General features: G+C 30.9%; 1 protein-coding gene across 1 annotated transcript; it reads right to left on the bottom strand.

Annotated features, from left to right (window-relative positions):
• Positions 1 to 9,372: 9,372 nt before the first annotated feature.
• LOC105620796 (TBC1 domain family member 14-like) lies at positions 9,373 to 11,247 on the bottom strand. The gene has a single exon (XM_012202287.1). The coding sequence runs from the start codon at positions 11,245 to 11,247 to the stop codon at positions 9,373 to 9,375; it is 1,875 nt and encodes a 624-aa protein (XP_012057677.1).
• Between the last annotated feature and the right edge of the window lie 2,233 nt (positions 11,248 to 13,480).

Consider the following 13,480-nt stretch of genomic DNA (forward strand, 5'->3'; position numbering starts at 1 on the left):
TGCAACTTTCATTAGTAACTATATTTTATACATTCTCGAGTTTTTTTTAATAATTTATTAGATTTGGATTTAATTAAATTTTCGCAATATGGAAATTTATTTCTTAAAAATTAAATTAGATTTTATAATTTTTTTGTAAGTTGCATCTATTTATATACTAATTGTATTGTATCTAGTACTTCTATTTAACTCGAAGATCTGTCGTCTCCATCACCTACGCTATAATTACATGTATAAAATGTATCAATTTAAGATAGCTTTAGATTAAGATATTAAAAGACTATATATCATTTATTCGCGAATAATAGCGTGCAGTCAGGGATTAAAGAGGACTTTTCGCGTGCGATCGGAACCAATAGATTAGACATGCAGATTTATCGCATGAATAAAATCATTTATTATCACATTCGTAAGGAAGGGAATCAATTTTCAGCTTATCGTTGAAGGAATTAAAAGAAAAGCAAAATAAACTCGCGAGAAGAATTCAGAGTCAATAAACTCGCCACTCGAATTCCATCGCGCACCCGAAGGCACTTTCAAGTGCAAAGGCACTTCGATTGAATATTCAATCTCTTGAGGATTGAATAGTCAATCTTACTGAATGTTTCTCGATAAGTTAAGCATCTATTTCGAATACATTCATCAACATGATTTTTAACATCACTCTTTGACATGACATATAGAATCTTTCAAATATTGTAACTAAAATATTTATAAACCATTAAAAAAATTTAATATAAATTTTGTTATTAATTTTAATGTACTCAAGATTATTAAATCTATATGAGACTACATTTATATACACAAATTAAATGTTAGAATAAATAACTTTAATTTGAAAGTTTAATTAACGTATCGAAAGAAAAAAATATATTTCAGGTGTTTTTACATTATCAAGTCTCACGCTTTCAATTTTTTATGAAGTCCTGGTATATATTTTACGATACAAAATGATTTTTTTTTAATTTAAAAATTATTTCATTTTATTAAAATTTCGAATTTTAGAATTCGCCAAAAATAATCTGTAGCTGTTTTTTTCTCAACAGATAGAAAGTCCAAAAAAAATAAACATAATATAATTTTCTCTTTACTTAGTATTTCATTAATTTATATTATGTATATGCGGTAGATCGCCAACTATTAATTAAATTGCGATAATAGAAGAAGAGAGAGAAAAATCAATATTATAACATGGGCTCGATTTCATACGGATTAGTCGATTAGTTCGATAACTTTAATGCCTGATTGCGGCGTGCAGATATGACATGGTATATAATGTTTAACGGGCAACTTATCCACGCCCTTGTACGTAATTCGATGTAACAAAATAACTCTATCACGGCTAAAAAGTGTATTACGAGTTTCTCCCTCCCGAGAATCGTCGCCGAGAGGGGTGCGACTTTTATTCGGAATTTACGAACGGCAAGTACATATATCGTAGAATTGTACGCGATGTTACGCAGTAAGAGTATGCTATTTATACCTCCGCATTAATCGATTGCTACTGTACCGATTATATTACTTAGACTCGATTAAATTATTAAGTGTACCGTCGTGTATTGTGGTGTAATAAATGTGATTAGTTGTACGAGAAATAAACGCAATCCGTAAGAATTGTCGCGCCTGTCCTTTGACCGTATAATATATTGTCGACAATTTATTATATTAATATTATATTAATATTATTTTAATAACCGAAATTGATTTTCTGAAGAATTTCATTTATTTAATATGTAATATAATTATTCATTTTTTAATATATCTTTTTTCACAAAACGATGCATTCCTTTCTGACGTTTCTAAATGCAGTTTGAAAGCAAATTTATGAAATTAATGTCAAAGATAAAATGAGCAATATCTATAATTCTATAATTCACTATTGATTTTATAATAATTGTATTATACAATTATTCTAGCTTAATTATTTCGTAAATATGTATGAACTGTATTCCGACAATTAGCATGTATATAAATCTTTAAATTTGAGAATTTATTATTAATTTTTTTTTATTACCGAGATTAATTTCCTAAAAATTTTTTCTTTATTTAATCAATATATAATAATTATTCATTTTTTAAATACATTTTTTATCGTGAAATACATTACTTTTCGACGCTTCTAATGCAGGCAAAGTTTGAAAACGAATTTATGAAATTAATAATAACAAAGTGAACAGTATCTAATTCTACAACTCGCTATTAACTTTACAACAATTATTGTGTTAGAATAGAATTATTCTGATTCAATTATTTTGTTAGATATGCTGTATTTTAACAAGTATATTCCTCGTTACCTACATATACTAGTCTCGGCTTGCTGTTTCTCAATTCAGCCGCCGAGAGAGCGTCAGTGCACGGAGCAAATTTTTCAAATCGCATTGTCCCGCGCAACAAGGAGAAGGAGCTGTGCACAATGGAAGTAATATTAAGTGTGGAAAAAAAATTTTCCCGTTCGTTAAAAATGTAACGGGAAAAACGCCACGAACTTTTTCCCATATCTAATTTGAAACAAGCATTAAGATTTTCAATCTATTAGAAACTGGTTACATCGAAATACACGCTTTCTAATAGATTGAAATCTTAATATTTATTCCTTTCTCTCCATTGTGCGCAGGGTCTAAGATTCCTCGACGCGATCTACCAAATCTATCTTTGCTTTTCGCGGATATTTCGTTCGTACTTTTTGATGCTCTTTTTGATACTTTATGACTAGAATGTTACACATAAATACATACCTGCTCACAATCGTGTGCATATTACTTTTTCGATACATTTCGGACACGGAAAAGATTCCGATCAATTTCGAGTACGAAGAATTAGGAGACTGAAATTACAATAATGGCAATACTAAGAGCAATAAAGAGGTATTAGTGACAACGTTCGATATTCACGATATAAAGATATAATCTATTCACGATATAATCTATCGAGTGCGAAATTATTTTTAATCGAAAATAATTGTGAAAAATATGAAACGGTTCGAACGCAATCCTACAATTGCCGCGGCGCGCTTCGACAGACTATGACTAAGCGGTAAATTAGAGATATCGCATCTCGCGAGATGTGACTTTTGAAACAGTACTGCCAATCACTGAGCAGTAAATACCAGTTATACCTTCCTTGCCGCGCGAAATACTTTTTAGAACGCATTTGGATATTCGATTGTCACAATTAGTTTAAAAATTAAAAAATATTAATAAATTGTTTAATTTTTAATTTTATTATTTTTTATAATACAAGCAGAAAAGATTAATGTAATGTTTAAAAGATTATATAATAAAATTACGCAATTCGAATTATACAATTTATTCGTTTAAATAATTTCTTTAAATTTCTTGATCAATTACTATAATACCAATTAATATAATTAGCGCTAATATAATTATTAATCAAATATAATTATTTAAAAAATTAACTAAATAAAAAATAATATAAACCAATATAATATTATATATGTATATACTATGATAATTTTTTATTATTCAAATATCTTTAGAATTTTTATTAATACAATCACACGATCCATACGAAACAATTCTTGAAGGGATTCAAAGGACATTTACATCTTGACATTCCTCGGAGAACTGTGTTGTAGGATAATTTTTAAAAACTTGAATACTTTAAATGTCAGACAACTTCGAGACAACATGATAAAAAATTTAATGCGATCAGAAAACGTCCATTTTGTAAATAAAAGCCATTTTGACAGTATGATAGTTTATTATTAATGGCTTATTAATTCAACGTAAAACTCGCAACATTTCAGTAATTAACATGGGTAATACCAAGATAGCGAATGATGCAGGATATAATCGTAGAGAGCTATAATAATTATAGAATGAAAAATGTGTAACATGCATATACCTGATAACGATGCGCGCTTTCGATGTTCATCGACAAGAAGGTAAGATTATGATTCCGATCGATTCGAGTAACGCAAAACTAATCGCCGATATCGCGACTTATACAGACATACATGCATGGTATTTGACTTACAGAGAACGAGAGTTTGCGAGGTACATTTGTGACAATATCTCACGTACGAGATTCACTTCGGACCAACAATCATCGCGAAAAATACGGAGCGATTCGAGTGCGACTTGCAATCACCGCGGTGCGACGCGACATGTCATTCCGAGGGAACGACATGAAGTTTGCCAAAGACTATCTTTGACATTGGCGCCAATTAGCAATCATTTAAATTCGAAATATCTTAATGCATATGAAATGATTGAAAAATAGTGACTTATATATCATTTAATATATAAAATCATTTAATGTATAAAATCATTTAATGTATATATGAAATATTCTGTGATACACAATATTAAAATTTCGAAATAGCGTTAAAAAATTAATTTATAATTAAAATTTATTAAAAATTTACTTTATATAATTGTATATGTGCGCGAAATATACAACAATCATAATTTCGAAATTCAAGCACGTAACATATCATGAAGCAAAAGTGACTTTGGTTTCAGCTTTTATCTCTGGCGAATGAATAAAGAAAACTCGGAAGTTCGATGTCACAGAGCATAGATTTTATTCATATAGGAAAAAAAATCATTCATAGAGATATGTTGCCGGCGTCATTTACAAAGTTTCTCATACGCGCATTTAATACGCTTACAATTTCATTCGCAGTTCCATTATATGATATAAAAATGATCATTACACTATTGCGGTAGATATCATTTAATTCTTACAGTTCGATTAAATTAGGAAGCAAGCATGTACTTATGTACATAAGTCCTCACGCGGTGCCGTGAGGCATCCCTCTTCTAAATAAAAAGTGTCAGAGACGTGGCTGTGCATCACGTTTTATCAGGATATTCATGGGATTTTTAGGAATTCATAACGCAAACTAGCTATTTTACGATCTCACGTTCTTTCTAGCGAAAACCAGTTCCTTCAAATTTCGTATTAAAAAATATGAAGATTTCTTTTCCCTTTCTTTCTTTTTTTTCTTCTAATTTGCTAACGTCTCTATGTATACTTTACATGTTTACTGATCTAGATAGATCTGACAAAATAAATATCGTGGGATCGATTCTTTAAAAAATATATATTACAATATTGCACTTAAGGTAAATGTACACACGATAAAACGCGTATAAAATATACAATGAATTCCTCTATCGAGGCACTAACGACAAGGAACACAGAAGTGTCACATAGTGCATGATGCATGGTTATTTGTGCATAGATTTTTAACGTTTGCATTTATATGATTTTATCATGTCTTTTAGGCATCGTAACTTTTCGACCTTAAGTAGAGGAAACTTAAAAATTCAGAATACACATAGGTATATCTATAAGATTAAATATATTATTTGCTATACAGTGTATATTCCAATATATTTAAAAGATAAATATAACTGAGTATAAATCTATCATTTATAATAAAGCATTTAAAGACAGTAAATTGTATTTTTCTAATATAATTTCGTATTACTTAATTTCTTAATACAATTACTGTACTACTCTAGAAAATTCAAGAATCAATTCAAGAATGTATTTAAAACATATTTTTCTTATAAATTTTTAAATAGAACATAGATATACCTACAAGTAGTCTAATCCAATCAATAATACAAGCATACATCACGTGTACATCCAATTACACACATACATACGTTTTTAGTTGTAGTAACTCGTATTCATATTATATAATTATAATGCAATCGTTAAATCGATAAGATGAACAAAATTTCAATACCCTTACACTCCACATTGATCGTACAACAGATAGTTATTTTTGGACATAAACGTCGCATTTTGTATATTTCGTAATGACATTACCAGCGCTAAATGAATTAGATAACTATATTGTATTAACTATATCAGCCAACCGCATAGCGTGATACTAATAATTACAAAACTTGATAATTGAGTTGTGCTTATAGCACGGAGACATTTCGTGTAAAGTCTTCTCTCATACAGTTCTTTTAAAACTTTGATACGGTTGGCACATCGTTGACAATTTCACGTAATTACGTTATGTCAAAGGTAGAAGGTGTACACAGATGCGATTTATACAGTTACTGAAATTTAATTGATTGTAACATTATGTAGCGCAGATACGAACAAAACTAATTTAACGAAATGAAAGAACTGATTAGAGATAAAAATTAATACCTGCTACATTAAAATCATTAAATAAAATTTTTAAGATTTGTTTATAAAATTTCTCTCCTATGTATGTTAAAGCTAAAATAATATAAGAAATAAGAGAAGTGTACATAAATAAATGTATTTAAATAGCACTTTTAAAATGTTTTGGCCATTTAATGTATAGTTATTATGATAACAAAAAGGATCAGTATAAAATATAATTTCAAGTCAACATATTGCATAGTCAATTAAATAAAAAAAATCTCCATTTTAATAATCTATGAGCATCAAACTATTAATACCTACTAATATCTATTATTATCAATTGTCGTGTACAAGACTGATCATTAATACAAAAAGAGAGAGAAAATCTGTCGCAAATAAATACATGAATGTAATTATTAATTCATATACGTATATAGCTACACAATTTTGTATTAAAAGTTTCGAAATAATTTAATTCATCGTGTTCTAATTACGTATTATCCATTTATGCTCTCTTTATGTACATTTATAAACTTATTCGTTATGTATTGTTCATGAACGCTAAATAGTAGTTTGGAATAATGGATGGAATGAGAGTATTGTCGATTAAAAACTAGGATATATATTACACTTGTGAGTTCACTTATGCCTCTTATCTCAAGATGTTCGTATACGTATCTTGAGAAATACGTACGTTGAGAATCATATATTTTCTATAAAACATGTATTATGTATATGTCATTGAGAAGCACATTCATTAATTGCACGCTGTTCGTGCAAATTATCGCATAATATTATGTAAAAACACACAGGTATAAACACATAGGTATAACCTAAATGTCGCAATATATTGTAGATAATTTCGTCTCATAAAAATAAATGAGAGATTAACGAGCCGCGACAATTATGTCGTATTTGTTTCAGCGACTAGTATTTCAGTTCACAGATGCTTCTATAGCTCTGTCATTATTCTGCTCTAAACCTTGCCCATATTATATAAAAGAGATATATATTCGAATATAATTTTATATTGCTAGATAATGATGTCCTATATTTTTTTGTATAATTTTCAAGCTTTCAAGCTATGCTGTATGTAAAGCTAATATAATGTTCTCCACTGTTATTTTGAAATATCATGAGTTAGCAACCTCAAGATGGTTAATTAATGATGTCATCTATTTGAAATAGTAAGACCTAAAATTTTTTTCGTTCTACGCACATTCGTATTGAATAGAGCGGTATATAATAAGCACATTCAATAAACATATTGCAGTTACATTGTATGAAAATACATTTGTGAGATTACTTCCCTTAGACGGCCTAGACAATAAAATTCGATAATTGCATAGTTCGTATGTTTTCTTAAAAATCTCGAATTTATCTTATCTTCATTATGAAGGCCACTCAAAAGACGGGACATGTGATAAGATTTCACTATTTGAAACTAAATAAATTGCCACTTCGTGACACACATCATAGAAAACATATCACTTAAATATTAATTTAAAATCTTTAAATAGAAAATAGTAAAACTTTTATTATATATCATTAATATTTTATCACACGCTTCATTGCAATAATGTCATACTCAATACTTAATCCATAATTGCCAGACTAAAAATAGCCAAGCGAAATAATGCAAGCAACACGAATTGATTTGTATTGGAAAAAACTCCAACTATACGAAATTGTAATATTTGAGAAAAATTTAACAAAAAATTATAAATATTTTTAGCAAATACGTAAAATTTTATAATTATAAAAGATCTTTTTACAAATTTCTTAATTTAATCACATATTATATATATGTTTGCACTATTTAACTTCGCTTCTTTAATCAATATTAATTAAAATTTTGGACGAAATACATTTCCTTGTACGTAATCTCAACTGTTTAGTATTTATCGTTGGGCATTTATCGTGGTATCGTCAGCATGTCCAGCATTTATAAATAGCAAGTAAATATAATATTATGCAGCAAGACTCTTTATTTTAATTCCGGCTAATTCTATATTCGTGATTTATGAGATTAATACCTGTGTTGTTGAATAATATTGTTGTATTTGAGTATATCTCCCTTCAATTTTGAAGAGAATGTAAAAATTGAAAGACAAAAAATCAGTATATCTCAAAGTTGAAATGCAATATTGCATATAGTAATATACACATTGATATATAAAGCAAGATTGATATTTCACATGTTTAAATATCACAAATTTTATGAGAAATTGTCATAAATATTTATAATATAAATTAACGAAAACTAAAATCAAAACAATATATATATATATATATATGTATTCAAATTAAAAAATTATAGTTTAATAATATTCTGTTTTGCTTTTTTAAAAAAATATTTTCAAGATATTATCAAAATGTAAAATCACGTTTCCAAAAATACTAAACAAAAAATGTAAAAGTACAAGTATAGATCTATTAATAGAGCATTAATGTTTTATATTGCAGATCATCTTTTCCAATTTCATTCGTTGTAAAAAACATATCTACAACTGAATAGTACAGTCAATTATTTACATGGAAAATATTTCCATAACAAATTTATTCATTTATACAAGGTGAATCAGAATCATTGAACCAGCTTTTTACCCTATGAAAAAATTATTTACTACATACCTAATTGGATTATAACGTGTGAAGTCGATAATTTTTTCATAGGATAAAAAGCTGATTCGATGACTCTGATTCATCCTGCATATAATTTTCAAAAATTCATAACAATATATTTTTGTCACAAATTTCTAAAAATTATCTCTCTGATCTATTGTGCAATTGATCTCTACATTATTTTCTGTGTTAATTATATATCTGTGTTAATAAATGAAATATTGAAATAAATATTATTTCTAAAAGATCAGAAACATATATATTAATATATAGCATCTCTAAAACATTTAGGCCAGGTTACACTAACGTTATTTTGACTTTAAGCAAGGCTTAAAATTCTCTCTCTCTCTCTCTCTCTCTCTCTCTCTCTCTTTCTATCTCTATTTCTCTTTTGCTTTAAAACGAGACAGAGTGTTTCTTGCCTCGTTTAAAATCAAAATAATGTTGGTGCAATCGGGCCTTAATAATAAATTATATATATTTTCACATAAATACGAATCATGATATCTAACATTTCAGATAAGTCAGATTTTTTATTTTAAATAATATTAATTAAATAATGTATAAAATTTTTTGCACAAAGACTCAGATTTTGTTATCACAATAAGAAAACTTCAATTTTGCTATACCTTTTGATACATTAAATTACGAAGAATATTGAACCAACATTTGCTGGAACGTTGTCGTTCCAACAGTAGTAGACATTTGACTAATACTGTTGAATAAGGATTCTGCTTGTAGATTCTCTGGTAATCTAGTAAGAAATTGTGCGCCGTGTACAAAATCCATTTTTAATAATTCTTCTTGGTATAAGTGCAACACTCCCAGTGCAGTTCTGAAGAGGAACTCGTCTCCATCTCTGAGAAAGATATCCCAGATTCTACATGCAACATCAAGAGGCATTGCTTTAGCATATATAGTATATAACCAATCTAATAAATACAAGTCCGGGCTTAATCCAGCTACGGTAAAATGGGAAAAGACTTTTGGCAGCTTATGCGCAAGAGCACTGGAGTATACTTTATAGTAAGTATTCATTTTTTTTTGGTCCAATGTAAAGGCGGCTCTGTGACAAGGATAATTTAGCAGATTCGCGAAGCAAGCAAAGGCGTCTGGTGGTTCCATGTTTAATGATAAAACAGCACCCACAAAACTCATACCTTGCACATAGCCTACATCCGGTCTATATACAGCATATGCTGCCAAAATACCCTGAAGGCTATCGAATAATGGTCCACCCTCTTGAAAGACACATAAGGTAGGAAAGGTACGAGATACGTCTAATCTGATTGCGGCTAATGACTCATTGTTAGGGCTCGACATTGCCCTGTCTAAGCAAAGATTATAGAGGTGCGGCGTAACATTCAAATTATTCGAAATTGCTAATTTCCATACCCTACCACGAACACTTGGTGGTAACCCACGCCACCACAGTTCCCTTACTTTTTTCGTATTCTTAACGCTTTCAAATTTAGATAAAACATGTACATTCCACGTGTTGGAATCCTCGGCTAATCTTTTCTCTTCTTTTAACTGATATTCCCGTTGTTGCTTACGCTCTTTCTCTTCGCGCAATTCTCTCTTCCTTGCTGCTTCTAAAATAGCATTGTATTGCTTACGATGACGTTCCTCTTCCAGTGCATTTTTAGCTGGTAAATTTGCTGGTCTCGGCTGTTGAATTAAAGCTGTACTACCGCCTACCTTGTCAATATTTCTTGATGGGCTACCGGTAGGTGTTGAATGTTGAGAACCTCTATTCTTCCACGAAAACACATTCTTTGTAAAAAGCGTGTTCAGTCCCCAACGTTTGGGTATTTTATCACTTTTTTCTACAATGTGTTGTTCATCAGATCCTAGAAAGCTACCAGAAGGTGATATTTCGCTAAGGGAAGACACTGTGCTGCTACATGAGCGTGGCAAACTATTTCTTGGACTACTGTTTGCACTGACATTCTCGAGCTTCATATATTTGTCCGTATCAAGTTTCATACTTGACGTTTGTTCCTTACCATTACATGGAGATTCTAGGTATTGTGAAATACAGTCGATTTGTGCATTGCTGGGCATCCTGGTCTCCTCCACCGAATACAGCTGTTTCGTGGAAGGATTATAAGCCAAGGACATGCTTTCCAGAGCATGATTCAGGCTGGTTCCTGCTACTCCGACAGAGACGACGTTACCAGCGTCGTACCATTTGTTCTCTCTGATGTGTACACACAGGGCCTTGGTCTTTGCCGCTGGTATAGGCGCTACGTCGCATGCCAGTGCCTCGTCGACGTTGACGCTGTCACAGCGTACCGTGTCCCCGTTCAAGGACACTAACTGCTGCTTACCAATCTTCGGTGCGATATTGCTGGCGATATAGCAGCCAGACTCGCGTCCAGTGACCTTCACCATCTGGAAACTATTGACAGCATTGTTGTGACGAGACTTAGCGCTTCCTGATGTCTGTAGACTCGGCGACGGGACGGGATGCGCATTGGTCCCGTTCAGTCGTTGGGACGTCGTAGGACTCTTCATGGCAGCCTCCTAACCTTGGCGACGTATCCAGATCGCCTCTGATCGTCGAGAACAGCCGTTCACACGCCGAGTCCTTCGACGAGTGAGGCTCACGAATTCGTGCATACGCATGCTTTCCAATCGATTGTCAAGGACTTGGAATGGGTCGGCATGGAAAACGACCCTTGACACCTCGATACTTTCGATCCTTCAATCCGACAACACGTCGATAACAAGCGATCTCAAATGACTTCAACAGGAACAAACAGTGATAAACGTCACACGCACATCATATGTATCACGATGTAGTCTCGCGACGCTGAATGCCTCGCCTCGTAAAATCGTAATCAAGTCACTAGTCTGCTAGATGAGACTAGTCGGTCGCGTCTAAAAATACACGTAACTAATATCGGAGAGAAGACCGGAACGAGAAGCTCAGTGGCAAAGGGTCACATTCTTTGAAATCAACGAACTCAAATCGAAAACTTACGTGCACTCACGTGCACCATTGTTGATTAACATGCACGACACTAACAAGTGACAGACAGGCACTGACGATGATTTCACGATGAATCCGCTACTTGCGCATTAAAGGCTGTTATACATGTAGAGACATAACGTGATTCATCGATGAAATTTATAATCAATACACTTACATTTTGGTAGAATATTGACTACAATCAAATTCTGTTTAACTTAATCAGCGTTTTAAAAGATCGGATTAATGATGACGAATTGTATAATTAAAAATTATATTTTAAAAAGTTTTTTCAGTTAAATTAATCAATGGTTTGATAAATTAATTGCTGATTAATTTATCTAGTAATAGTTTTTAAGCAATATTTTATAGATAGAATTATCTTTTTTTTTCTCATAAAAAAAAGATTAGAAAAGAAGAAGATTATCCAAATAAAATGGATGTAAGGTTTGAATAGGAGAAGATGAGATCAGAAGTAAAAAAAAATATATAGTTAAAATATTTTTGTAATTCTGCCGTTGAATTAATTTAATTGGAGTTTGCATAGTACGACAAATTAGGCAATTTCCAGCAAGGACACAGTGTAACACAGTAAATAATTATTCTTATTTAATGTCAAACTACAATTAAGGATGGAATAATGTACTGGTGTTTCACTGCATATACTTATTATATTGGAAAATACATATTGTTTTTAGCAGAAAAGCTTTGTACAATTATATAAAATTTTTTAATATAATTTTTGTAATTTTTGTCCTTAGTTTCTCATTGAATTTAAATGTATAAATCATATTCAAGAATTTTACAACAGTTGCAAAGCTGCTTTCTCTGCTGAATGTAGCCAAAAGCCCTATGTTCACTGTGCTAGCACTCGGTCCGAGTTACTAGATCGAACGTGTAGCCAATCAACTTGCCGTTTTTCTATAAAAACTGTATGTTGATTGGTTACACATTCTTAGATCCAAGAATTCGAATTGAGTTCTAGCAGCGTGGACACAGAATTTTATTGGCTGCGTTCAGAAGAGAAAGCAGTTTGTAAATGTTCTAAAAATGTAAAATGTTTCACTGATTAGTTCTTGTTTTTAGTTCCTTATAGATCTAATCAGGGAGATTTTTACTAAGCTTCTGACTTAATTCCAACAGAAACTGATGTTTGATGTTTGATGAGAATATCTTCGGAGAATGTCTCTGATATCTGTTTCAATTGGAATCCTGCAAAGTTACTAGATCAAATTAACCGGAGCTTGGTAAAAACAGAAAGAAACCTGAGAAAGATCATTTTTTGTTACCATCGAAATCGCCCGTACACTACCGCCAGTACATCCATTTTCAATTTAAGAACTATATATACGTGACTATATATACTTTCTGACACTATCGATAAAATTGTATCATTGAAAGTAGATATGGTTCGTCTCTGTACTAAATCCTCAAGAAGCGTGCCGACTATTCATAGAAGAGATAGTTTAATGGGTCTTTAAACAGTTTTAATTTCGTATATCCTACATATGTAAATAAAAATTGTTGAATTTTAATAAACAAAACTGAAAATTCAAACAGGTTAATTTTGATAATATTGTCTTATAATATTTATCTTATAATATCTTATGAAATTACAAAGTTATGCAAATTCTGCATATCTTTATGCAAATTTTCAGCCCGTTTGTATCAAACATATAATTATTTTATACATATAATAAAGTTTCTATAATTATTAGCAATTATGGACTTTTAATAAATTCAATCTTATCTAAACATACATTGTCAATTTAAGCA

Source organism: Atta cephalotes (genome assembly GCF_000143395.1).
Source record: "Atta cephalotes unplaced genomic scaffold scaffold00002, whole genome shotgun sequence".
Lineage (NCBI taxonomy): Eukaryota > Metazoa > Arthropoda > Insecta > Hymenoptera > Formicidae > Atta > Atta cephalotes.